The following is a 27,905-nucleotide window of genomic DNA, read 5'->3' on the forward strand; positions in this document are numbered from 1 at the left end:
AGTGTGAGTGTACTCGTCAGGCTGCTGCAGGCACCGCTCGCAGTTCAACAATACCCGCATCACCGACCCACTGATAGGTGTGTGTGTTTGCAAGTCTCGGTGCGGAAGATCCGGAGTCTGACTCGAGAGGAACGTCGCCACAGGAAGCGCCCTCACATTGTGAGCTTCTCGATTTAATAACGTGTTGTGCGCTGGCGTCGCTGCCTGTTTCCAGGGTGTAGGAGATGCCGAGGCAAGGAGTCACAGGTGGACGAGGAAGCGAGGACGTGTAGACCTCTTTGTTGTAGACTTCAGAACTCAGAACTCTGGGTGGACCGCTGCAGTCAAGGAGGTCCGCGGGCTGTAACTAGCGGGAGACCTGATGACACTAGTTACACGACCCGTGGTGTGTATATAAGCTGCCTATAACCGGTAAACCAAGGGGTGAGGGAGAGGGGAGGTAGGGAGATGGAGTGGGAGTGGGGTGGCCAAGGTGAAAATCTCCTTGTACTTCGCTGTTCACTGGGGAGGAGGGCGGTACCGAACTACACACCCAGGCCATGTGCACTCGCTGCCGGACTCGGGCAGCCGCGGCGCCGGGTCGCAGCTAGACGCGGGGTCGGGACTGACTCGGGCGCTGTCTGTGTGGAGTCTGCACCTTCCCGTGGCCGCGTGGATTTCCTCCCCCTTCGCAAAGACGCGCGGGCTGGGGGAATCCAGGGGAAATATGTTGGATATAATAAATTAGGTGAATGTAGGGTTAGTGTAACTCGGTGGTTGGCACGGACTCGGTGGGCCGAAGGGCCTGTTTCCGCGCCATGTCTCGATAAACTTGTCGTTTGTTACCAGTTCTTTACCGGATATTGCTAAGGCAGATATTGGCAAATTCTTGTTTGGTATGGGAGTCAGGGCTTATGGGGAGAAGGCAGGAGAATGGGGTTGAGAGGGAAAGATAGATCAGCCATGATTGAATGACGGAGTAGACTTGATGGACCGAAAGGCCTTATTCTGCTCCTAGAATTTATGAACGTTGCTGGAACCCGGGGGGGGGGGGGGTATTTGCTACTTTTCCCGCGCAGCCATGACTGTCAGCCGGAGTGTCTCTGGTTTTACAGATTTGGAGACCGCCAGCGATGGGTTCTGGAGTCAGGTGAGAGGGAGCGGCTGCTGGGTGAGACGGAGTCATCTATGGGAGGCACAAAGCCTGTGGGAAGCCGGGCCAGAAACCGGACGGGCAGCTGCAAGACGAGCCTGGGCAAGGACAGGCAGAGCGAATGGAGCCGGGAGGGGGGGGGGGGGGGGGGGGGGGGGGACGGGTCTAGAGGTGGTAACAGGGGAGACGGATGAGACCACACGGTAGAAGTTGTCGAATCAAAATAATAAGAACAGCTGGAGGAACTCAGCGGATCAGGCGGCATTTGTGGAAGGAAACAAGCAGACGATGTTTCAGTTAGAGACCCTCCAGAATCAGAGGAGAGGGGCTGGTAGAATGGGGGAGGGGGTGGAAATAAATCGGCTGATCCAAGTGAGGAGGGCTTTACTTTACTTTAGAGAATACAGCATGGAAACATGCCTCAGGCACAGTGGCGCAGCGGTAGAGTTGCTGCCTTACGCAGACCCGGGTTCAATCCTGACTGCGGGTGCTGTCTGTGCGGAGTTTATAGGGAGGTTTCACGGCAGTCGGGTCACGACCCATGACCCGTACTGTTGCTACGCTACTCCAAATGGATTACACGCGATGCATTTGCCATTGATTCCAGCGTAACGGACCCGTTAAAACATGCTGAAATTGTCAATTTTTGCGCTGTAAATAATTATGGAAATCGGGATAAGCGTGTGAGACATTTAGCCTACTTCACAATTCCAAAAGTGGGGGGAAATTACGGTAGATAGAAGCGGGAGCTGAAGGGACAACAACAGCCAGAGTGCTTGGCGAACATTGGCCGTTTGCTCACTGGATTTCATCAACCAAGGCATTATTTGTGTTTTTTCTCGATTCCTTGGGCATCTAAAGTTTCAGAAATGATAAATCTGGCTGTAATTTTTTTAAATCGCCCATGGTTCCCAAGTGGGTTTTTACATACAAAATGAAAACGTATCTGAAGAAAACTTTACAGCCAGATTTATCACTTCTGAGAATTTTAGATACCAAAGAAATCAAGAAAAACACAAATAATGCCTTACTTGATGAAATGCAGTGAGCAACGCGATAATTCCCAATATTTTCAATGTTTACCAAGCACTTTAGCTGCTGTAGTCCCTTCAGTTCTCGCTTCTCTTTACCTTTATTTCGCTTCACTTTTGGAATTCTAAAGTCTCTCACACTTACCCCGACTCCCACAATTTTTTTCAGCGCAAAAATTCAACATTTTGGCGGTTTTTAGCAGGTAGGAAAGTACGCGTTTCTAGCATTAATAACATATACCGGAAGTGACGGATGTCTTCCAGTTGGATTTAGCGGCACCGTGCGTCGAGCCCTATGACCCAGTGACCTTTCGTGCAACCCCCCTACACATTATCCGGTTTGTGGTTTAATTGGCTTCCGTAAAGTGTCCCTCCCTCCTCACACAGAGAACACGCAAACTCCACCAAGACAGCATCCGCGGTCTAGATCGAACTCGGGTCTCTGGCGCTGTGAGGCAACAACTCCACCCGCTGCGCCACTGTGACGGGTTGATTGGCGGAGATCAGGTGGGGGCAGGAAGGACGAGGATAGTAAGTCTGGGAGGTGGAAGGTGGAGACGAAAAGGTGCGATACTGGAACCTGATGAGAAAGGAAGCTGAAGAATAAAATAGGGCTATTGGCAGGCGGCAACAACAGCTCCTTGGGGTCATAGTTGTACAACGCAGAAACAGGCCCTTCAGCCCACCCACCATCTACAATAAGACCATAAAACATAGGAGCAGAATTAGACCATTCAGTCCACCGAGTCAACTCCACCGTTTAATCGTGGCTGGTCTGTTTTCTTCTCAACCCGTCTTCTCCCCGCAAGCTTTATCGTCCTTCCACATCGAGAACCTATCAATCTCCGCTTTCAGGACACGATTTCAATACGATAGAAGTCTGGGGGGGGGAGGAGGAGAAGAAGGGGCTGTGAGATGACCAAGATAGAATGGAGAGAAAGGTGGGGGTTACCTGAAATTGGAGAATTCAATAATCTACAGCAGGTTTTATGTGATCCAAGGTGGATTGGATATTTGGATCAAGTTATCCAAATGGATAGACACAAAAATGCTGGAGTAACTCAGCGGGACAGGCAGCATCTCTGGAGAAAAGTGAGTGACATTTCGGGACGAGACCCTTCTTCAGTTATAATTGGCCTGGTGATAGGGGATAGTGGTGGTGGAAGGGTGTTTTTTCTGATTGGAAGTTTGTGACCGGTGGTTCACTGCATGGGTCGGTGTTGGGACCCTTGTTGTTTGTGATATATATTGGTGATTATAATAGAAAACGGTGCCAGAAGCCCGCCGCCACAGTGAGAGGCAAGGATTGAGCCCGCGTTGGATTGAGCACCACGGCAAAGACAGCAGTTACTCCACACACTCGATGACGGAGAGGACATCCGGCGGGAGCAGATAGACCACCTGACACTAGATCGCACAAGAGGATGTTGGATACGATGCCCCCCGCCCCCCCCCCCCCCCCCCCCCCCCCCCTGGACTGGGAATGCCGCAGGAGAATAACATTAGGATTCGATGTGCAATGATCGACAGTGGTCGGACAATTCTCCATGCACGGCTCCTCTTATGTTCGCCGTCCTGGATCCAAAGTTTACCACTTTCAGCATTGTATCACATACCCCTCGTGCTGTTGCAACAGTGTTTGAGGTGGAAAGTTCTAGAGCCTGTCCTCGCATTGTCCACCTATGAAGACACCGCGTTGTTACTTTGAGGTGAGACGGTTTTCCAGTGTTTAAGAAGGAACTGCAGATGCTGGAAAATCGAAGGTAGACAAAAATGCTGGAGAAACTCAGCGGGTGCACCAGCATCTATGGAGCGAAGGAAATAGGCAACGTTTGCCTATTTCCTTCGCTCCATAGATGCTGCTGCACCCGCTGAGTTTCTCCAGCATTTTTGTGTACCTACGGTTTTCCAGTGTCCGGGGATCGGGTCAAAACTTAGGGGAGAGGAGGGAAAAGAGGAGAGATGAAGGGAGGAGAGAGGGTGGGATGAGAGGGAAAGGGAGGGTGGGATGAGAGGAGAAGGAAGGAGGAACGAGAGGGGAACGGGGGAGAGAGTGAAATGGAGGGTAGTGGGAGGGTGAGTGAGGGGGAGGCGGAAGAGAGCGGAGGCAAGGGGTGGGAGACGGAGGAAGAGGAAAGGGAGGGCCGGGGTTGGAGCTGACTCAGGAGCCGACGCCCGGTGAGGACGGAGGGAGAGGGAGCGCTCCGAGCCGCGGTCGGGATCCGGAGTCTACAGAGGGACGAGGTTGGTTGGCTGCTCTCCGTGAACTGTGGTCCGGGACATGAGGCGGGATCCAGGCGGCTGGGGTGCAGGAAGGGGGGGGGGGGGGGGGGGGGGGGGGTGCAGGAGGTGGGGGATACCGAGCCGGGCTGAGAGCTGATCCCGGGGACGGGGACCCGGCGCGGCTCCTGTTGCCAGAGCGAGGGGAAAGGTTGAAGTATTGCACCTGAGGAACTCGGGCAGAAGTGAGCCACAAATTCCACCGTGCGGACATCCCGGGGGCTGCAGTGCCTGGGGTGGGCAGCGAGACCGGGACCCGGACTGGGCAGTCCAGGTGTGGATGCTCGGGCAGGCAAGGACGGTGCCGGCTCTAGTGGAGCGGGGAGCGGCGCCGGGCGATGTGGCGGGTATTGGAGCCACTGGGAGGTTTCCCCGGGTTGATCGGGGGGGTCGGCGACCGGTCAGGACGCGAGGTGAGCCCGCAAGCGCTCACTCCTCGTCCTGCACCGATCCAGGGAGCGTCCCGTCTCCAGCCCACCGGGCCGGCGCAGACATTCCCGAGAGAATACTTCACTGAGTAAATAACGCAGCGAGAGATCGGCTCGGAGCAAAAAAGAAAAGACCTTTGATCTGAATAATATCAAAAGGGCAAACGGGATGAGGATAATTGGTGGGAAGATATGTTTATTTGTAGAGTGGCGGGGTCAGGACTCGCTCCATCACTTTCCAGGGAGCCGGAGTTCCTGTGCATTTGCTCGGCGCTCGTCGCCATAATGTACCAAGGGCGCGATTAAACCGGAGAGTCCAGAAAAACCCACAAGGATGTTGCCGGGATTTAGGAGGTTGACTTGGAAGCGGTGGCTGGATCTGTGTTCTCTGGGGTATCGGAGGCCGAGGGGTGATCTGATGGAGGTTTATAGTCGTGAGGGGGGTGGATAGCCTGTGTGTCAGTACTAGAGGACAGAGTAATTCAACATGGGCACAGACCCTTCTGCCCAACTCATCCACGCCAACCAAGATGCTCCACATAAACTAGTCCCATTTGGTCCATATCCCTCCAAACCTTTCCCGTCCATATACCCGCCCAAGTGTCTTTATAATGTTGTTTTAATAGAGGTTTAAGGGGATCTGTGAGCGAGGACGAGTAGTTAGTGTGTGGAACTTGCTGCCAGAGGAGGAGGTAGAATCAGACGCATTCACTAGGTTTAAGAGGCAATTAGATAGACGCTGGCATTGGCAAGACGTTGAAGGATAATGCTGGTAAATGGGATTAGTGCACAAGGGCAGAAAGATCAGGAATGACAAAACTCCACGTCAATGCCGAATGTCTTGAATCTATGGATGCCCAATGGAGAGTAACCCAGAGAGTAACCTCGAGAGAGAGTAACTCAGCTAAAATATAACCCAGAGAGATAGAGAGTACCCCAGACAGAGAACGCCCCTTGTGGACATAACCTACAAAGAACATAGCCCAGAGAGGGAGAATGTAACCCAGAGAAAGAGTAACTCAGATGGGCAGAGAGAGTAACCCAGAGAGAACAACACAGAGAAAGTGTAAACCAGGCAGAGAGTAACAGAGAGAGAACGTAACCTAGAATGGGAGTAACTCAGAGAGTAACCTAGAGCGAATGTAACCCAGAGAAAGTCTAACTCAGAAAATAATCCTGAGAGGACATAGCCCAGAGTGAGAGTAACCCAGAGAGAGTGAGTGGGGTGTGTGTATGTCAGTGTGTGGGTGGGTTGTGCCTGAATGTGTGAGCAGAGAGATTTGGTGGGGGGTGGAATCTGGGATCTAAAAGTTATGGATGTGGATGTTATCCTGAGTTTTGCTGCCACTTAGTGTGCCGGTGTGACTGTGTCCCTGCTAATGTCCATGGGTGCATCTGTGTACGTGGAGCTGTCCATGTCCCCGGGTGTGTCCCTATCCCTGGGTGTATCTGTGACCCCGGGTGCATCTGTATCACTCTACCAGTTGATGGAGGAGATTGATTCTGCCCCCCCAGCCCCAGTCCTGCTGCTGCAAGCTGGGTCCTGTGATCCCCTCGTCAGTCATGACAGGCCCAGCAGTGAGAGGTCCAGTGGTCCGTCCACCTCATGTTCACGGTTGTGTTTGTGTGTCCTTGGGGAAGGCAGGCAGTGCCCACAGAGCATCCTCACCATCCTCCATCCACAGCCCTGGGTCTGTGTGTGGTGTCCTCAGACACAGGCCAGGAGACCCTGGAGTACCTTCTCCTGACCCGACAGCTCCCTCTTACCTCTTCCTTTCCACTACCCCATTAGAGCAGTGAACACAGAGACAGGGCAGCAGGAAGCGGTTGGAGGTGAATGCTCGCACTCCTGCCTCACGATGTATCTGAACACCGTTCCTCTCTGCCTTGCAGTACCCTTCTCTGCTCCGCCCTTCGCACAAATACTGGCCCCTTCCCTGGCGCATGTGTGTCTGCCTCCTCTCATGTACCACAGGGGTGTTTGCTCGGATTGTTTGGTGACATTCCCAAGATATGAACGGTTATTTTAATTCAACATAATTCTCTGCCCCCACCTCCCCCCCCTGTTCACTTACATTTTGAACTGTTACACTACAGATCTGTCTGTTGGAGGTGCGGGGAAGGAAGCCCGGAGGTTGTGCTTGTGGTGAGGAGTGGCCATAAAGCAGAAGCGCTGACCGATGAACTGACCAACACTCGCCGACGTTGACCCTGCAACCCCACTGTTGGACGGCAGGCGAGGTGAGGAATGCACTCGTGTGCTCTCTGTAAGGAGGGAAGCTGTGGCTGAGGAGAGAGAGAGCACCGCTACCGCTGCCTTCCGTCCTGATCTCTGGCCTCACTCACGTCACACCCGTACCCTGGCCGAGAGCTGCAGATATGGACTGCGTTCTGCCACAGCTCTCCAACACCTTGCTGACTGCAACATGCAAACAAACGAGGAGAGGGTCAGGGATAGAGTGATCTACATTGTGTTTGAGCTGGTGATTGCTGTGCTGGCTGTGCTGGGCAACGTGCTGGTCTGCTGGGCCGTCTATCTGAACAGCAACCTGCAGAACGTCACCAACTTCTTTGTGGTCTCGCTGGCTGTGGCGGACATTGCTGTCGGGGTGCTCGCCATCCCCTTTGCCATCATCATCAGCACTGGTTTCTGCTCACTCTTCTACGGTTGCCTCTTCATCGCCTGCTTCGTGCTGGTGCTGACGCAGAGTTCCATCTTCAGCCTGCTCGCCATCGCCATCGACCGCTACATTTGCATCAAAATCCCACTCAGGTAGGAAGCTTGAGCCCAGAGGGAGAGCGTCGGTGGAAAGCACCCAACGCTCCTGATCAACGCTGATCATTTCATGGCCTCTCAATATTCCAACTCCGATCTGCATAAAGTGTTTTTTTTTTCCCCCGGGAAAAGTGGGCGTTTGGCATTGTGTGTCTAGAACGGGGCCCACCAATATCCTGGATTCCGCTCCTGCCCAGGATGACACTGAGAGTCCATCTGTAAGAGTGTAGGAGAAGCTGGGCTCAGTAACCCAGGAGGCTGGTGGGGGTGGAGGAAGCCACCCTATGTTTGTCAGCCTGAGGTCCGTTTGTGACAGCACAGAAACAGGCCCTTCGGCCACCTAGCCTGTGCCGACAATCCAGCACCGACTATACCCATCACTACAAACACGCAACCTGTACCTTGCTTTGTTACTAAATCCTGATGCTTGGACACATTTCTCTTTTATTGTGAAATGAAAAAGTACAGAGTTCCTGGGTTAATAAGGCACTCACACTGGGGGGAGGAGTGTGGATCCAGTTTAGTCCAGTGCGGGTACATCTGGCTGAATAAACTGCATCCATTGTAATGACTTGATGAAGCCAACAGGAACTGGCCGATTAGATAAGCTGCAATGTTACATTTGACTGTTCAGGCTGCTGGGGAAACAGGAAGTGGAAGGGAGACAAGGGAGACAGAGAGCACGAGGGGCAGAGAGAGAAAGGGGGCGGGGGAACAGAAAGAGTGCAATAAAGAGAGGGAGGGGGGCCAGAGAGAGAGTGGGGCAGAGAGAGGGGGGGGGGGCAGAGAGAGAGAGAGAGAGGGGGGCAGAGAGAGAGTGGGGCAGAGAGAGGGGGGGGGGGGGGCAGAGAGAGAGAGGGGGGGGCAGAGAGAGAGGGGGGCAGAGATAGAGAGGGAGGGGGGCAGAGAGAGAGAGGGGGGGGGCAGAGAGAGAGTGGGACCAGAGAGAGAGGGGGGATAGAGAGAGGGAGATAGAAGGAGGGGGAATAGAGGAGGAACAGAGAGAGAGGTGGCAAAGAGGGGGTCAAAGAGAAAGGGTCAGAGAGCGAGGGGGCATGAAGAGTGAGATGATGAAGGGAGGCACAGGAAGTGAGAGGGATAGAGAAGTGCTGACACTGATCACTGTGACCCCGCCCCACGTATCATTCTCCCAGCCCGACAATGACCCCTGGTCTGTCTTCTCTCCGGTATTTTAAACCCCTGGGCTCTGATTTCAATTAATGTGATCTGGCAGCATCTTACAAAGACCTTCTGAAAATCCAAATGCATCATATCTGTATCTTCTGTCTATTCTGCTAATTATATCCTCTTTAAAATAAACCAGATTAATTATGTCCCCCTCTTCCTCTTCCTCTTCTTCTTGCGTATGGCGTGCACAGCCTAAAGTTGTAGGACAACTTGTTCTATTTGATCTTATTTGATTGAGCACGCCCCCTCTTTCCGGTACAATGGCCATTTTCCAAGCTCCCTGTTCCAACTTCCATTTCCCTGCCACTGCTGTCAGGCTAACGGGTCTACCGTTCACTGCTTTCTCTCCGTCTCCCTTCTGATGGGGTTATATTTGCCACCCTCCAATCTGTGAGAATCATTCTATAATCTATGCGACTTTGGAAGACTCTGCCTCTCCCCTTTCCCAGCTTTCGTCTCACCCCTCCCCCCCCCCCCCCCAACCCACAATAAGTCTGAAGGGTCTCGATCCGAAAATGATCCATGTTCTCCAAAGATGCTGCCTGACAGCTGAGATACTCCAGCACCTTGTGCCCTTTTGGTGCATTTCTCTGCTTTAATTCCACAGTGTAATGCCTCCTGCTTCTGAGTGTAAGGGAACCATGTTTGGTTTAGCTAATCCATGCCTCATTGCACATCTGTAGAAGCGTTGTTTTTTTTAAGTTACTCTCCCGTGAGCCGACTGGAGGCTGAAGGGGAGGCAGGTGGTCTCCTCGTCAGGGCCCGTGCAGTGGGGAGCAGTAAGTTGAGCTGCGGCTGAACGGTTGAGTGACGTAGACACGTGGTTGGAGATTGAGAGCAGAGGAAAGCTGTGAGTGTGTCGCGCTTGAGGTTTCCTGAGCTCATGTGCTTCAGTGAGACCAGTGCACAAGTTCTGAGCAAGAGTCTTTCACCTGAAATGTTCGCTCCGTTCCACTGTTTCCAGGTTCTCTGCTGTTATTCTGGTGCACACATTTCTCTTCCAAGTAATTTTGAATCATGGCTGTGGCAAACCCTGGTGCTTGGGGTGGCAATGACCACCACCCAGCTTGTAGCAGGTTGAGCTGTGGCTGGGTTTTTGAGTGACGTAGTTGGAGATTTGAGAGCAGAGGTTGAGGTTTCCTGAGCTCACGAGCTCAAGTTCAAGTTCAAGTGAGTTTATTCAGTGAGACCAGTGCATGTTCTGTTCCTCTGACTTGCTCACTCTTTCCAGCACCCACGAGTTCCAACACCCACACCCAAGAGGAGTAGTCGGTTGAGTTGCATCCTTCAATGCAGAGTGGGGAGGTGCAACTTCCTGTGGGTGCAGACTGGTTCACTGCAGGGCTCAGTGCATCAGTCTCACAGATCTGTTTCAGACTGCAGCCTGGTCCTGGTGGGATGGAATGTAGTACAGTGCTCAGCCTGTGATATGTGGAATATCAGGAAGACAGGCTTGAGGACAAAATGTGTTGGAGGTGCAGTTCCTTAAAGACGTTAGTGAACTGAAGCTGTAGCTGGATGACCTCAGGCTCATATGTGAGTCAGGAAGTCAAAGATAGGGATTATCATGAGGTGGTCACACCTAAGGTGCAGAGAATAGCTCCTCGCCCTTAGTTGTCACTGGCTCCCACCTCCCGCCCGGTCTCTGGCCTTTGTGGGACAAGCAGGGGCCGGCTCTGGGGCTCCCCCTGTAGGCCGCGGTCTGCCAGCTCTTGTGTTCGGCTGCGGTCCACTGAGCGCTTAGGCTGCGTGCGGCATCACGGGAAAGATGTGGAGGCTTTGGAGAGGGTGCAGACGAGGTTTACCAGTACGCTCTGTGTTTCAGCTACAGGGAGCGGTTGGATACATCTGGATTGTTTTTTTCTGGAATGTGAGCGGTTGGTCGCAGTGTATAAAATTATGAGAGACGGTCAGAACCTTTTTCCCAGAGGGCACAGCTGTAAGGTGAGAGGGGGGAAGTTTAATGGCGATGTGCGGTGCAAGTATTTTACACAGAGAGTGGTCGTAACCTGGAATGCATTGCCTGGGGTGGTGGTGAATGCATTGCCTGGGGTGGTGGTGAATGCATTGCCTGGGGTGGTGGTGATTGCATTGCCTGGGGTGGTGGTGAATGCATTGCTTGGGGTGGTGGTGGAGGCATTGCCTGGGGTGGTGGTGAATGCATTGCTTGGGGTGGTGGTGGAGGCATTGCCTGGGGTGGTGGTGAATGCATTCCCTGGGGTGGTGGTGAATGCATTGCCTGGGGTGGTGGTGAATGCATTGCCTGGGGTGGTGGTGAATGCATTGCTTGGGGTGATGGTGGAGGCATTGCCTGGGGTGGTGGTGAATGCATTGCCTGGGGTGGTGGTGGAGGCATTGCCTGGGGTGGTGGTGAATGCATTGCCTGGGGTGGTGGTGAATGCATTGCCTGGGGTGGTGGTGAATGCATTGCCTGGGGTGGTGGTGAATGCATTCCCTGGGGTGGTGGTGAATGCATTGCTTGGGGTGGTGGTGAATGCATTGCCTGGGGTGGTGGTGGAGGCATTGCCTGGGGTGGTGGTGAATGCATTGCCTGGGGTGGTGGTGAATGCATTGCCTGGGGTGGTGGTGGAGGCAGACACGACAGTGACGTTTAGAGACTTTTAGATAGGCACGTAGAAGTGCAGAGCATAGAGGGATATGGATCGTGCACAGACAGATGAGATCAGATCAATTGGGCATCATGTTCGGCACACCAACATTGTGGGCCAAAGTTCCTGCGTTGTACTTTTCTATGTTCTATGTTGAAGCAGGTCACACTGTAAGATGTGTCCATCTGCGTGAGTGTGAGGAAGAATTAGTGTGAGAAAAGCCACGTCAGACAGAAGTGGCAAAAATGATGCAGGGTGGCGCAGCAGTGGAGTTGCTGCCTGACAGCCCCAAAGACCTAGGTTTGATCCTAACTAAGGGGCTGTCTGTACGGACTTTGTACATGGTCCCTGTGAATGCCTGGGTTTTCTCCGGGTGCTCCAGTTTCCTCCTACACTCCAAAGACGTATCAGTTTGTAGGTTAATTGGCTTCTGCAAAAATTGTTAAGAGTCCCCAGTGTGTGTGTTGGATTGTATCTCTAAAGTCCAAAGTCTAAAATTGTGGCTGATTATGTGAGGTTAGGTGTGGGATGGAACACAAAACTACACTTCAGTGGCGAGACACCGGAGTGCTGGTGCTTGGTGCCTCCAGAGTCTCAAAGATAGCGTAGAATCCAACGTAAGGTGTTCAAACAAACTGGGCTAAGTGTGGGCCTCCTCATCAACTTGTTGATCACTGCTTGCTGGTGTGAGGCCAATGTTTTGTGAGGAGACAACAAGCTGAATGTGCAGACGATCTGGAGGATGGAAAACGGAGCTGTGGTCTTATGCAGTGGACTGACAGGGTGGGTGCCGGGAGGATGTTTTCTGGTTGAACCTATCTCAAGGATCTAAAGAGGTTAATTGTCAAAGCACCGCGGATGTAAGAGTGAAATTCATACTGGCCGCAGCTTCACAGGCATATTAATGGCACGTCACAATAAATAAATATTGTCGGTACACAAAAATGCTGGTGAAACTCAGCAGGTCCAGCAGCATCTATGGAGCGAAGGATTAGGCAACGTTTTGGGCCGAAATCGGCCCGAAACGTTGCCTAATCCTTCGCTCCATAGATGCTGCTGCACCCGCTGAGTTTCTCCAGCATTTTTGTGTACCTTCGATTTTCCAGCATCTGCAGTTCCTTCTTAAACAATATTGTTGGATGATGGTGGGTCAAGTACGTGGGCGCGTGCGTGAGGGTGGGTGGGTCATTTATGCAGTGTGTGTCTGGGAGGATCTTACAGGACATGTAAGAGAGAGGATTGTGTAGGTGGGCTGTGTGTGAAGGTTGTATATGTGAATGTACGGGAGGGTTGTGAACATAGCCGTGTGTGGGAGGATCCCTTATGTGAGCAGCGCCACCTGTACTCATACCTCTCCCTGTGCCCCCTGTCCCAGTGCCCCACTCCGCTTCTGCCCTATGTGTCCTGCCCTACCCTGCCCTCTGTATTCATGCCCGGCCTTGCCCTCTGTCCTTGTGCCCTGCCCTGTGTATTCGTGCCCTTCCCTGCCCTGCCTCTGTCCTTGTGCCCTGCCCTGTGTATTCATGCCCTTCCCTGCCCTGCCTCTGTCCTCGTGCCCTGCACTGGTACGTTACAAGCACTAGCCTTCTCCAGAGGTTACAATCACTTGCCTTGAGGCTGTGGTTTTACGCAGAGCTGTTAATAGAAGCTGACCTGTGGGTGACCCTGGTCCAGGAAGCCTGTCAATCACGTCTTGCTGCCCTACTTGCTGACTGCCTAGGTCCTGTGCAGTGTCAGTGTCAGTGTGTGCAGTGTCAGTGTGTGTAGTGTCAGTGTGTGTAGTGTCAGTTCCCTCCTTGACTCTGGGCAATGTTAGTCAAATTCATTCTGTATAGTCAGACGATGTTACTGGTTGATGGAACGACTGCACTGGAGCTGGGGTTTAGAAGGATGAGAGGATATCTCATTGAAAGATATAAGATTGTTAAGGGCTTGGACACGCTAGAGGCAGGAACCATGTTCCCGATGTTGGGGGAGTCCAGAACCAGGGGCCACAGTTTAAGAATAAGGAGTGTGCCATTTAGAATGGAGACGAGGAAACACTTTTTCTCACAGAGAGTGGTGAGTCTGTGGAATTCTCTGACTCAGAGGGCGGTGGAGGCAGGTTCACTGGATGCTTTCAAGAGAGAGCTAGATAGGGCTCTTAAAAATAGCGGAGTCAGGGAATATGGGGAGAAGGCAGGAGCGGGGTACTGATTGGTGATGATCAGCCATGATCATATTGAATGGCGGTGCTGGCTCGAAGGGCCGAATGGCCTACTCCTGCACCTATTTTCTATTGTCTATTGTGAGCTGTCTCTGCCACAGTGTACAGTTTTAGTTTAGTTTAGAGATACAGCGTGGAAACAGGCCATTCTGCACACCTCAAGTCCACGCTAACCAGCAAACACCCATACACTACTATCCTACACACTGGGGACAACTTACAGAAGCCAATGAACCTATGTTTCTGCACCTGTTGTAACTTAATGACATCCCTCCTATAGCTTGCGAACGGCACAGTACTGTACGTGTGATCTCATCAACAATTTGTCCAGCTGCCTCATGGTGTGTCAACATCTGCACTCAAAGCCTTTCCAATGAAGTCATGCATTCCAAATACCCTCTCATTCACACTGTGCATCTGACTTGCTATTTTCTGGAAACTATTCACCAGTTCTCTATCATCTTTGTTCCATAACACTCTCCAGGGCTCCACCGTTTACTGTGTAAGTCTTGCTCTGGTCCCAACACTCACACTTCCAATAACAGAGCTGGCCATCGCAAGCTCATCACAGCAAGAGAGAGGACTCGATTCAAAGACAAGCTCAAAGCACCATAACACCCCACCCAGAACTGGGGCGGACAGTCCACCACTGCTCAGTGGAGCAGGAGCACTGGGGGCGGTGCAGAGCCTTGGCAGCACACGCCTGCCCCAGATTGGGATTGAAGGAAGCTCCTGTTTCCTCTCACTTTCTTTACCCACTGGCCCTGTCCCCACACTCTCCCTTTACCCACCAGACTCTGTATTCCAAAACTTCCTCGACTCACTGGCATTAGTTAAGAAAAAACATCTATTTTTGCAGTGTGATGTAGGAATTATGATCTATCTGAAGCTCCTGCTATTGACACTTTCTGACCAAGCGCGGAGCTACTCCCAGAGTAGCCTTGTCCCTGAGTTCTGTAATCACCATTGTCTAGCGTCTTGCAATAGTTACTGCTGTGGTCAAGTAACAAAATAACGTTGCTTACTGTTTTCCAGTGTTTAACCTGTTGAAATGTAGTAATTGCCTCACTGCCTGATATCTCATGATTTCTACCTTCATAATTAGCCCTCTCTTTGAATTCCCCCAGTATTTGTGGCCTTGTAGTTATTCCTGTGGCATTAGAGTTACCCACTATCTAAAATGCCCCTGTGTTAACCCCTTTCACTAAGTATGTTAATGTAGTCTTGTAATGATCTTCATCCCTATAGCAGGTATGTCCAGTACATTGCACTTGCAGTCTGTTATCTAAAACGGCCATGTTTAGTTTACTTTTAGATTAGTTTAGATACAGCGTGGAAATAGGCCCTTCGGCCCATTGAGTCCGCGTCAATGAGCAGTCCCCGCACACTAACGCTATCCTACACACACTAGGGACAATTTACAATTATACCAATCTAATTAACCTATAAATCTTTATGCCTTTGGTGTGTGGGAGAAAACCGGATCCTGGAGAAAACTCATGCAGGTCATTGGGAGAACGTACAAACTCTGTACCGACAAGTACCCTGTAGTCAGGATCGAATCTGGATCTCTGGCGCTATAAGGCAGCAATTCTACCGCTGTGTCATCATGCCCTTTCTAGTAGTTACCATTGTGTCCCACGGTGATATTGATGTCAAAGGCACTCGCTCTCCCCTCCCCTCTGGAATTCAGCTCTTCATTCCATGTTGGGCCAAAGGCTGTGATAAGACCTAGAGTAAGCAATTCTGATGAAACCCAAACTGGCCACTTGGAAACAGGGTATTGGTGAGAAGCCACCACTTTGACCCACTCATAACTCTTTTCCTTCTCCCCCCCCCCTTACTTCATCAGTCCGAAGCGAAACGTCGTCTGTTCATTCCCTCCACAGATGCTGCCGGACCCAGAGATTCTCCAGCATTTTGTGTTTTGCTCCAAATTCCAGAATCTGCAGTTTCTTCTCTATTGATGAGAAGCACTAGCTTGTTGACAAGTGTCCAAGACATTAGCTCATGATGAGTACAGAATGATTAGGCAGTAACTGGCGGTCGGATGTGTTCTGTCGCGGGTGGACAGGACAACTTTCCACACTGATGTGTGGATGTCACTGCTGTAATGGTTCTGGAGCAGAGATCAGAGGCACAACCAGTTCAGGGGTTCAGGTCTCCAGCCCCCCAGCCGGGCAGTGGTCTGATCTCGCGGTCTTTGATGTTTCTAGTGCTCCCAGCAGTTTCCTGATGTCACACGGAGTGAATAGAATTAGCTGGAGACGGGTTCTATTATGACGCAGATTAATCAAATTACCAATCTCCCTCCTGCGTTCTGACTCATTACTTGTGGTATCATCAGCAAATTTAAAGAGGGATTTGGCGTTCTGTTCAGCTGCACAGTCATGGGTACAGAGAGAGTATTGCATGGGACTCCGCTAGCAGTTTAAAATTAGAGGTCATAGACTTTCTGGTGAGTGGAAAGATCTTCACAGAGTGGTGGGTACATGCAATGATCTGCCAGAGGAAGCGGTAGAGGCAAGTACAATAACATCTCCGACATAGTGGTGCAGCTGGTAGAGCCATCGCCTCACAGTGCCAGAGACCCAGGTTTAATCTTGACCTCAGCTGCTGTCTGTTTGGAGTTTGCACGTTCTCTCTGTGACCAGGGTTTCCTCTAGGTGCTCTGGTTTCTTCCCACATCCCAAAGGTGTGCAGGTTTGTTGGTCAATTGGCCTCTGTAAGGAGTGGAAGTGAAAGTGGGACAACATAGATCAGTGAGCTGAGTGGCCAGTTTCCATGAATGCATCTTTCAAAATAAACATTAAAGACACTTGGGCAGGTTAATGTACAGGAAAGTTTTAAAAGAATATGGGCCAAGCACTGTCAAATAGGAAGATGAGGAAGTTACGTAGGTTGGCATGGAAGAGTTGGGCCAGGGGCCTGTTTTGTGCTCCATAACTCAATTTACAAGCATCCGGTTCAAATCCCACTTCTCATTCCAAGTGCTCATCCAAATACTCCTGAAATTTGAGAGTCTCTGCCTTCTTCTCAGACACTGTCTTCCAGATTCCAAGCTCCTTTTGGGTGAACTTGTTCTTTCTCAGATCGCCTCTGAAGATCTTACCTCAAGGTAAACCAATGCCCCGCCGTTTTATACACCTCTCCCCTGAGGAACAGCTTTCTACTATCTTGCCTATCCCAGCCCCTCAGTACATGTCACATCTATTTCCATGGTGCAGCCACCGGGACTCCACATGGTCCAGCAACTGTTTTATAACGTTGTACCATGAAGTTTTGCAGCGGGCACAGAGGAGGTTTACCACAATGCTACCTGGATGAGAGTGTTTCAGCTACAGGGAGAGGTTGGATAGACTTGGATTGTTTTCTCTGGAATGTCAGAGGTTCAGGGGAGACTTGATAGAAGTAAATACGAGGAGCATCAATGGGGTAGACAGGCAGAACATTTTTCTCCGGGTGGAAATGTCCAACACTAGAGGGCATAGCTATAAGGTGAACGTGGGAAGGTTTAATGGAAATCTGCAGAGCAAGCTTTTAACACAGAGCGTGATGGGAACCTAGTATGCATTGCCAGGGGTGGTGGTGGAGGCAGATACGACAGTGGCGTTTAAGAGACTTTTCGATAGGGATATGGAAATACAGGGAATAGAGGGATATGGATCATGTTTTTAAAAGTGTGCTGATGAGTCCAGGTCATACATGTTCCTGTTTGAGTGAAGTGCAAGGCAGGTGGGCGTAAGGAAACTTGGATGACGAGAGAAATTGAGGCTCTGGTCGAGAGTAAGAAGGAGGCACGGGGCAGGTTTAGGCAGCTGGGATCATGTGTATCACTGAAGGAGTTTCGGGAACTGAGGGGCAAGCTAAAAAAGCAAATCAGGAGGGCAAAATGGGACAGGAGATAACTGTAGCAGATTATATTAAGGATAATCCCAAGAGATTTTATAAGTATATAAAGGGGAAAAGGGTAACCAGAGAGAGAATGGGACTGCTCAGGAATCAAAGCGGTCACCTCCGTATGGAGCCACAGGAGATGGGCATGGTCCCCCATGAGTATTTCTCATCTGGTTTTGCTGTGGAGAAAGACATGAGGACTGGGGGACTTGGGACAGTCAATGGCAGTGTCTTGAGTGCAGTCAGTATTACAGTCGAGGAACTGCTGAATGTCTTGATGCATATGAAGATATCCAAGGACACTGTGGGAAGCTGGAGGGTAAATCGCAGGTGCCCTGGTTGAGATATATGAGTCGTCATAAACCTCTCTGCTGTACAAAGCCCCTTGGCCCACAGTGACCATAATATGGTGGAAATCAAAGTCAAAAGTCAAAGTAGCCTTTATTGTCATTCAGACCTTGCGGTCTGAACGAAATTTTCGTTGCCTTGCAGTCCTACATATAGTAAAAATGACAAAAACACACAATAAACACAAATTAACATCCACCACAGTGAGTTCACTGCATTAGGATGGAAAGTGATATGGTTAATTCAGAGACTAGGGTCCTGAACTTAAAGAAAGGAGACTTTGAAGGTATGAGACGGAAACTGGCTAGGATAGACTGGCAAATTATACTTAAAGGGCTGACGGTGGAGATGCAATGGCAAAGATTTAAAGACCGCATGGATCTTTAGGACAGTGAGCTTAACACTGAATGAGATGGACAAGGGATGATTAGGGGGGATAGTCAGCACAGTTTTGTATGTGGGATATCGTGTCTTACGAATCCATTGAGTTTTTTGGTAATGTGATGAAAAGATTTGATGAGAGCTGAGTTGTAGAAGTTCTATATATGGATTTCAGCAAAGCATTCGACAAGGTTCTGCATGGTTGGCTGCTCTGGAAGGTTAGATTCAAGGAGGGATAGGTGACTGGATAGAAAATTGGCTTCATGGAAGGAAGCAGAGGGTGATGGTGAAAGGTTACTTTTAGGGCAGGAGGTCTGTGACCAGTGGTGTGACTCAGGGTTCGGTGCTGGGCCCAATGCTCTTTGTCATCTGTATTAATGCTTTGGATGAGGTATAATTAGTAAGTTTGCAGCTGACACCAAATTGGATGGTTTTGTAGATAGTAAAGGTGGTTGTCAAAAATTGCAGCAGGATCTTGATCGGTTGGGCAGATGGGATGCAGAATGATCTGAGGTTGAGCAGGCTAGGACTTTATTCCTTAGAACACAGGAGGATGAGGGGTGATTTTATAGAGGTGCACAAATGGTGGTGGATATATTGTATAGAGCTGCTGGAGGAGGTAGTTGAGGCAGGTACTATCATAACGCTTAAGAGACTTGGACAGGTAGATGAATAGGATAGGTTTAGAGGGTTATGGACCAAGTGTGGGCAGGCGGGACTAGTGTTGATGGGGCATGTTGGTCAGCATGGGCAAGTTGGGCCAAAAGGCCTGTTTCCATGCTCTATGATTCTATGTGCAGGCAGATGAGATCAGTTCTACGAGGCATTTTGTTCAGCACAAACATTGTGAGCTGAACAGCCCATTCGTGTACTGTACGTAAGGTTTCTATTCATCATTCATTATTCCAAACTCATCGTTACACTCAGAGCACTGGCGATCTGCTCGTCCCTGTGGAACTGGCATTTTCACTTCCACATCGGCAGACCTCAGTCGGCACGCTACGGTTGCTCTAGTCTACGCACTTACAGTATCAGAGTCGGGTTGACTTAGAATAAATGATAATTCTTTGTACATTTAGTGTTGTTGCATCAAATTCCTTGTTTTTTACAAAACATACTTGGCTAATAAAGTATGATTATGATCCAACGTGCCTGTAAAACTACAGCAGGTAAAAAAAAATCATTGTTCCCATTTATATCCAGGGCATAAGACAAATAAATGCTCTTAATTTTGAGATCACAAATGTTCATTTCTTCAAATTTGCAAATAATTCACTCTGTAGTTTTCACACCTTACCGTTTTTCTGCACTTTGTGCTTATTTCACTTCATTTCTAATATTTCCTTCTTCGTTTCCTGCTTGCTGTACTGCTTATGCGGTGGTTGTCAAGACCACCTGTAGCAAGAGATATTACATTGAGGCCTGATGTGGGTATGAGAGGTATCTTGTGCCTCTATTCAAGAAAGCTCGCAAGGAAATGCCTAGGAACTATAGACACATGAGCCTAACATCTATGATAGGCAAGTCAATGGAGACAATCATGAGGGAATACGGTATATATGCATTTTGATAAATAGGGGCTGATTAGGGATAGGCTGCATGGTTTTGTACGTTGGAGATTGTTGTACGAATCTGATTGAGATTTTTGTTGTAACCGAAAAGGTTAACGCGGGCAAAGCTGTAGACATTGTTTATATGGACTGCAGCAAGGCATTTGATAAGGTTCCGCATGGTAGGCTGCACTTGAAGGTTGCATCGTGTGTGATTCAGAGAGAGCTAGCTGAATGGCTTCATGGGAGGAAGCAGAGGGTGATGATGGAGGATTGTTTTTTGGACTGGAGACCTGTGACTAGTGGTGTGCCTCATAGATGGGTGCTGGACTCATTGCTGTTTGTGGTTTATAGCAACAAAATGTGATCTGACAATGCATAATTAATAAGTTTGCAGATGACACTAAAGTGGGTGGTTTCGTAGATAGTGAATATGGTTATCAAAGATTACAGCAAGATCTTGATCAGCTGGGCAAGTGGCTGAGGAATGGCAAATGGAGTTTAATGCAGATAAATGCATGGTGTTGTACGGGACGGTGAGGCTGCATTTGGAGTATTGTGTTCCGTTTTGGTCACCCTGCTATAGGAAGGATGTTGTCAAGCTGGAGATAGCGTGGAGAAGATTTACGAGGATGTTGACAAGACTTGAGGGTCTGAGCTATAGAGAGACATTTGGCAGGCTAGAAAATTTTCCCCTAGAGTGCAGGAGGCTGAGGGGTGATCTTGGAGAGGTGCATAAAATCATGAGGGAAATAGATATGGTCAGTGTACAGACACCTTTACCCAGGGCAAGAGAATCAAAAATCAGGCGATATAGGTTTAAGGTGAGAAAGGAACGATTTAATAGGAATTTTTTCACACAGAGGGTAGTGGGTATATGGATTGCGCTGCCAGACAAGGTAGTTGAGGCAGGTACTATAACTTTTAAAAGGCATTCGGACAGGTATATAGATGGGAGGGAGGGGTTTGGAAGGGTACAGGCCGGGCACTGGCAGTTGGGGAGGTGTAGATGAGGAATCTTGATTCACACGGGCAAGTTGATCCTAAGGGACTTTCCATGCTGTATGACTCAACGTTGCATTTTGGGAGGTCAAACAGGGCAGGATCTTCACGGTGAATGGCAGGGTCCTGGGGATTTTTATAGGGCAGTGGGATTGAGGAGTGCATGTACATAGTTCTCTGAAAGTAACATCGCATAGATAGGATGGTAAGGCTATCACACTGCAGCTGCTGACACAAGAAGCTGTTGGATTCAGCCTTGAGCTGGCATGTTGTAACATACCGGGCCAGAAGATGCAGTGTTTGCCACATGGCCCGAAGATCCTTGTGTCACACTGCCCAGTGGTCCTTATGCCACATGGCCTCAGATGGTGCTGTAATACTGGGTCAGGTGCTGTAATACTGGGTCGGGTACTGTAATACTGAGTCAGGTACTGTAATACTGAGTCAGGTGCAGTATTGCACTACTAGGTCAGGTGCTGTAATATTGGGTCATATGTGGTGCTGTAATACTAGGTCAGGTGTGGTGTTGTAATACTGGGTCAGTCAAACTCTCAGGGTAGACCATTCTAAAACTAGAGGGCAGAGTCTTAAGGTGAACAAGGAGAGATTTAAGTGGGACTTTTGAGGTAACTTTTTCACTCACAGGGTAGTCCTTATCTGGACTATAGTCCTTATAGCAGCCAGAGGAAGCTAGAACCAGATTCAATTACAATATTCAAAATAAATTTGGACAGATATATATGAATAGAAGGGGTTTTGTGGGCTCTGGGTCAAATGCAGGCAAATGCGACAAAGTACTAATAGAACATAGAACAGTGTGGCACAAGAACATGCCTGTAGGGCCACAATGTCTGTGCCTGACATGATGCCAAGACAATCACTTATCTACCTGCACGTAACCCATATGTCTCCATTCCCTGCGTATCATAGTACATAGAACATTACAGCCCTTCGGGCCTCTTGGTGGCGGGTGCTGTCTGTACGGACTTTGCACGTTCTCCCCGTGACCACGTAGGTTTTTACCGAGATCTTCGGTTTCCTCCCACATTCCAAAGATGTACAAGTTTGTAGGTTATTTCATAGAGCCATAGAGTGATACAGTGTGGAAATAGGCCCTTTGGCCCAGCTTGCCCACACAGGCCAACATGTCCCAGCTACACTAGTCGACCTGCCTGCGCTTGGTCCATATCCCTCCAAACTTGTCCTATCCATGTACCTGTCTAACTGTTTCTTAAAAGTTGGGATAGTCCCAGCCTCAACTACCTCCTCTGGCTGCTTGTTCCACCCTTTGTGTGAAAATGTTACCCCTCAGATTTCTATTAAATCTTTTCCCCTTCACCTTGAACTTAAGTCCTCTGGTCCTCGATTCCCCTACTCTGGGCAAGAGACTGTGCATCTTTTAAATGGCTTGGTATAAATTTAGATTTTTTTTAAATTGTCCCTTGTGAGTGTGTAGAATGTGCGGGGATCGCTGATCAGTGCAGACTTGCTTGTCCAAAGGGCCTGTTTCCACGCTGTATCTATACCAAACTAAATAAAAACAGGCCCTTTGGCCCACAATGTCTGTGCTGAACATGATACGGATCATAATTTATCTATCAGAACATAATCCATAGTCTTCCATTTGCAACATATCGATATGCTTATCCAAAAGTATTTTAAATGCCACTTACGTATCTGCTTCAACTACCGACCCCATCAACGCATCTCATTGCCCTCTGCACAAAAAAACTTGCCCTGCATATCTCCTTTAAACGTTGTGCCTCTCACCTTAAAGCTAGGCCCTCTATTATTTGATTTTTCCATCCTGGGACAAAGATCCTGACTGTCTACCCTATCTAAGCCTCGCATAATTTTACATATCGGGTCTCCCCACAAACACTGGCGATACAGAGAAAACTATCCAAATCTGTCTTAACCCCTCCCTGCTGGTATTCTGGTCAACCTCCTCTGTACTCTTCCCAAACCCTCCACATCTCTCCTGTAATGAGGCGACCAGAACTGCACACGTTACTCCAAATGCTGCCTAACCAGTGTCCGATTCAGCTGAATCATGACTTCCTGACTCTTATACTCAATGCTCTGACCTATAAAAGCAAGCATTCCATATTCTTTACCACTCTATCTATCTGCTTGCACCAGATTCTTCTGCTTGACAACACCTTTTAGATCTCTCTGCTCCACAATACTCCCACATCTTACCATTCACTATGAAGGTCCTACTTTGATTTGACTTCCCAAATTGCAACACCTCCCACTTATCTAAACTCCATTTGCCATTCCTCAGCCCATTTGATTTCACTACATTTAGTTCCCATTGCATTTCCCGATAACCATCTTCACTATCTACCATACAACCTATTTTAGTGGGATCTGCAAACTTATTTATGTCTTGTTCATTCTCATGATCATTGACATGGCTGATGAACAGCAATGGAACCAACACTGAGGCACACCACATGTCGCGGGCCTCCATTCAGAGTCATACAGCCCAACTTGCCCATGCCAATTAAGCTGCTCCATCCACATGCCTCTGTTTGGCCCATATCCCCATAATTCTTTCCTGTACATGTATCAGTCTAAATGTCTTTTAAATTATGTTATATTACCTGCCTCAACTACCTCCTCTGGCATCCAGCACATCATACTCTGACATTTCTGTCACCCCTCCACCACTAATCACATCTTCCCATCTCCACCCTTTCTGTTTTCCACGGAGGCTGCTCCCTCTGCAGCTCCTTGGTTCACTCCTTCCCACCCAAACCACCCCCCTCCCCGGCTACATTACCCTGCAACCGGAGAAGATGCAACTTATACCTGCCCTTATACCTCCTCCCTTGACTCCATACAGGGGCCCTGATACAACTGCCAGGTAAGACAGTGGCTCAGATGCACCTCCTCTGACCTCATCTCTTGCATCTGGTGTTCCCGATGTGGGCTTCTGTACATCGGCGAGATCAAGTGTAGGCTCAGCAACTGTGTTTGGTGAACACAATACACCAAGTGCAAGCTCACAAATGATTTGTACAACTGTAACATGACCTCCCAACATCTATACTCAATAGCCTGACTGATGAAGGCTAATGTACGGGGCTCCTTCTTGATCACCCTGTGATGCCACTTTCAAAGAACTATATACCTGCACTTCTAGATCTCTCTGCTCTACAACACTCCCCAGTACCCTGACATTTGCCGTGAAGCCCCTGCCCTGGTTCCCTTCGGATCGACTTGTCCACACCAACCAAGATATCTCATCTACACTAGTCCCATCTGCCCGTGTCCGGCCCGTATCCTTCCAAACCCCTCCATAACACCTTGCACTTATCTCCATTAAACTCCATTATCCATTCCACAGCCCACATGGCCAAGCATTATTATCTATTTTACCGCCGACATTACGTTCATCTGCAGATTTCCTCATCGTACCTTTTATATTCTCATCCAAATCTTCAACATGAACTACAAACAGCAATGGTCACGGGCCTCCAGTCCGAAAGACAACCTTCCACCATCCGTGAAGCCAATTCTCTACCCGCTCCTATGGTTAGTAAATACACAGGGATTCCATTACACTTGGATGAGACAGTGCCTGTTTAAACTCATCTCTTCCTTTTCCCTAGGGCGAATTAGGAATTTACATTTTGCTTATTAAAGTTTCCATTTCTATTCCAAGCTTTTTTTACTCAACACAGTAAAATTAGAGGCCAGAGGGTTCACTGCCTCCCACTTGCCTCTTGAAAATTGACCTGTGTACCAACCGGAAACAACCTCAGACCTCTGAAAGCCAAATAAAACCATGCTCCAACCTAAGGAGATGGCGGACTGGAGCCTCAACTAGGGAATTTAATCTGGCACTGAAACACTTTAATCAGGCTCAGTAACAAGACAGATTGTGGTGTGGTTTGCTGATGTTCATAAGAGAATGAAATCCAACCTTCACTCACCTGGATGTGTGGGGGCTCACCCACGGAAAGCTGCCTAGCTGCTCCACATCAGCCCCATAAGCCGAAACATCTGGTGTAGATCTACACACAGAACTCAGACACAGAACAGATGTATACCCGGCCTTGTCGACGTTGCAAACTCTCCTCACAAACATCTGGGGCCAGGCGTCGAGGTGGAATGAGAGATGTCGCACAGAATGGCCCAGCAACAGCCCAACAGACTCCTCCATCACAGGCCTGGGTACATCAGGCCTCAAAGCTGGTGGTTGAGCCATCCTTGAGTGGGAGCAGTGCCCGGCAGTAACTCAGAATCTGGGCCGGTCTTTCCCTGAATCACAGTTCATCTCGATCAACACAAGGGGTACAGGAACAACCCCAGGGTGGGCAACTTCAGGGTAGCACCTTCCAAATGTGGATTGTTCCTACCGCTTACGGGTTTTCCAATAACTTGATCAGATTCATTGCCTGGATTACAGAGTATTAGCTATTACTAACCTCCTATAGCTAATTCCTATTAATGTTAATAGAGGATTATGGCCGAGGCATAGGAGACATTGGGCAAACTTGGATTGTTTTCTCTGGAGTGTCGGAGGCTGAGCGGAGACCTGATATAAGTATATAAAATTATGAGAGGCATAGATAGGGTAGACAGTCAGAACTATTTCTCAGGATGGAATTATCAAATACTAGAGGGCATAGCTTTAAGGTGAGAGCGGCAAAGTTGAAAAGAGATGTATGGGGCAGTTTTTTTTATTTACACAAACAGTGGTGTGTGCCTGGAACGTGCATTCGTGTGTGATGGTGGAGGCAGATACGATCATGGCAGTTGAGACTTTTGGATAAGCACAAGGATATGCAGGGAATGGAGCCATATGGATTATGCGCAGGCAGATACGGGTTGGCTTTGTCATCATGTTAGGCACAGGCATTGTGAGCCGAACTGTACTGTTCTAGGTTCTATTGTAATCTTGGACAACCTTCTTCACTGTCCACTCAACCACCAATTTTAGTGTCATCCGCAGGCTAACTATTCATGCCACTTACACTCTCATCCAGATCGTTAATACATATGACAAATAACAAGGAACCCAACACCAAACACTGTTGCCCACCACTGCTCAACACCGCTGGTACCAGAGTGGCCATGGAGGGGTTAGGATTTTGCTCGGCAAAGAATGGCACCGTGTCGAGAGTTGACTTTTCACAATTCTCTTGCTGTAACTGGAAAGAATAAACCTTTCCTTTGGATTTTGATCTGTGGCCTCACTCTCACTCTATGCTGTAGTTGTTTGCCAAGGTACCAGGCATGTAATTAACTCACACTGTCTTCTTGTTGCAGATACAATAGCCTGGTGACGGGTCCACGTGCAAGAGGAGTCATCTGTATCTGTTGGGTCCTGTCCTTTCTAATTGGCTTGACCCCGATCTTTGGCTGGAACAAATCCGATTACAACATAACGGTGCAAATGAACGGGACTCCTCCACTATGTGGGGACGGCATGGTCCCCTGCCTGTTTGAAAAGGTGGTGCACATGGACTATATGGTCTATTATAACTTCTTTGCCTGTGTCTTGGTCCCCTTGCTTTTAATGCTGGGGATTTATCACAGGATCTTCATGGCTGCTCGCCATCAACTCAAGCAGATGGACTTTAAAAGCCTGCACCCGGAGAGAAGCAGGTCCACCCTGCAGAAGGAGGTGCAGGCAGCCAAGTCCTTGGCCATCATCGTGGGCCTCTTCGCTGCTTGCTGGCTGCCACTGCACATCATCAACTGTGTGAACCTCTTCTATGCGGAGAGCCGTCTGCCAGAGAGCGTCGTCTACTTCGCCATCATCCTCTCACACGCAAACTCCGTTGTCAACCCCTTCATTTACGCCTACAAGATCAGAGAATTCCGAATGACCTTCCGGAAGATTCTGAAGACACATGTTCTGAGGAAATCAGACCAGACATTCACAAGGCAGAGCACGAGGCGCTCCATTTACATCAGTGGAGACAATGTAAACATTCAGATCAATGGATGTGGCCTAGACCTTCTCAACACTGGTGACGAGCAAGGAGGGGTTGCAGATAGAGACATTGTCCAAAATCGGCATATTCCAGTCCGCCGACCAAACGGGAACAGCCCAGGACACCCAAAAAATGAAGAGTTTCTTTGTCGAGGCCAAGGATTGCCCCAGGAGCGGGGTTTGTGTGGTTGTTGCCATGTACATCGCCACACAGATTTTTCACACAAGGCTTCCAGCAATGCTCTGACTGATGCCTCCTGAGCAGCAACCAAACAAGGCTTCAACGTTGTCGTCACAGCAAGGCGCAGAGAGAGGGGGAGCGGGACGCAGGAAGAATGATAGCAGAGGTGTGTGATGGAGCAGCCTGATGCAGTGCTGGGCGCCCCTTGTGTTTGTTGGGGAACTGCTGCTCTCATCTGGAGAGAGGACGGTGTTTGTCCTCACACTGAGTGCCGTGTCCCCTCTGAGGGCTGTACATGTTGGCTGCCCGTGACTAAACATCCAGTTCCTCTCATAGTCCAGGTTGAGTCTAGACTCACTACATTGCTCCTGACTGTTCACTCGGTGCACCTCAGATGCTCTTAGCCCAACTGTCCCGGATCCTTAATGCTTTACAGCAGATTGTTTTTGCTGCCTTCCAGTATTTTAATTGTGAACAAATCGATCCTCTAGAAAGATCACTGTCTTAAGTTAGGTTCCTCTTTGGTGGTACAGAGTTATACAGCATGAAAACAGGCACTTCAGCCCAACTCATCCCTTCTAAGCTAGTCTCAAGTGCCTGCATTTGGCAGATATCCTTCTTGGTTCTTGGTCCTCCAAAATATTCTAAATGGAATTTAAACTGGAGGTGGTGGAGGGAGGACTTAAGCCAGAAAGGGTTATTGGGAAGAAAGAGCTACTTTAAATTTAGTTGCATCTGGTTGGGTAACTATAGTAGGATGGAGATTATTCCATGCTTTAATTGTACGGGGGAAGAACAAATTGCTGTACACATCTGTCTTTGTAGCTGGGATCACAAATTGGATCGAATGCCCTCGTCTGCTCCTAATTGGTTTGGGTTTGGTGTAGGTCTTGTAATCTATGTCGAGCTGACCATTTAACATTTTGTAAAAACAGGTCAAACG

The 27,905-nt window shown here is 49.2% G+C and overlaps 1 protein-coding gene across 4 annotated transcripts; it reads left to right on the top strand.

Moving 5' to 3' along the window:
• On the top strand, positions 1-27,587 carry adora2a (adenosine A2a receptor). Of its 4 annotated transcripts, none has more exons than XM_033043423.1 (3): positions 1-411; positions 6,969-7,644; positions 26,112-27,587. In XM_033043423.1, exons 2-3 carry the CDS (start codon positions 7,298-7,300, stop codon positions 27,040-27,042), a joined length of 1,278 nt encoding a protein of 425 aa, XP_032899314.1. In that variant the 5' UTR covers positions 1-411; positions 6,969-7,297; the 3' UTR covers positions 27,043-27,587. The 4 variants fall into 4 exon arrangements, with proteins under 4 accessions (XP_032899314.1, XP_032899312.1, XP_032899311.1 ...); XM_033043421.1 differs by having other exon boundaries at positions 1-385; XM_033043420.1 differs by lacking the exon at positions 1-411 and adding an exon at positions 3,637-3,872.
• The last annotated feature ends 318 nt before the right edge of the window (positions 27,588-27,905 follow it).

Source organism: Amblyraja radiata, chromosome 25 (genome assembly GCF_010909765.2).
Source record: "Amblyraja radiata isolate CabotCenter1 chromosome 25, sAmbRad1.1.pri, whole genome shotgun sequence".
NCBI classification, from domain to species: domain Eukaryota; kingdom Metazoa; phylum Chordata; class Chondrichthyes; order Rajiformes; family Rajidae; genus Amblyraja; species Amblyraja radiata.

What these genes read in the sequence shown, in the direction of transcription:
- adora2a (XM_033043423.1), top strand. Translation starts at nt 7,298, where the DNA reads ATGCAAACAAACGAGGAGAGGGTCAGGGATAGAGTGATCTACATTGTG. An exon ending in TGCATCAAAATCCCACTCAG is followed by an intron (nt 7,645 to 26,111) that starts GTAGGAAGCTTG and finishes TTCTTGTTGCAG; the next exon opens with ATACAATAGCCTGGTGACGG.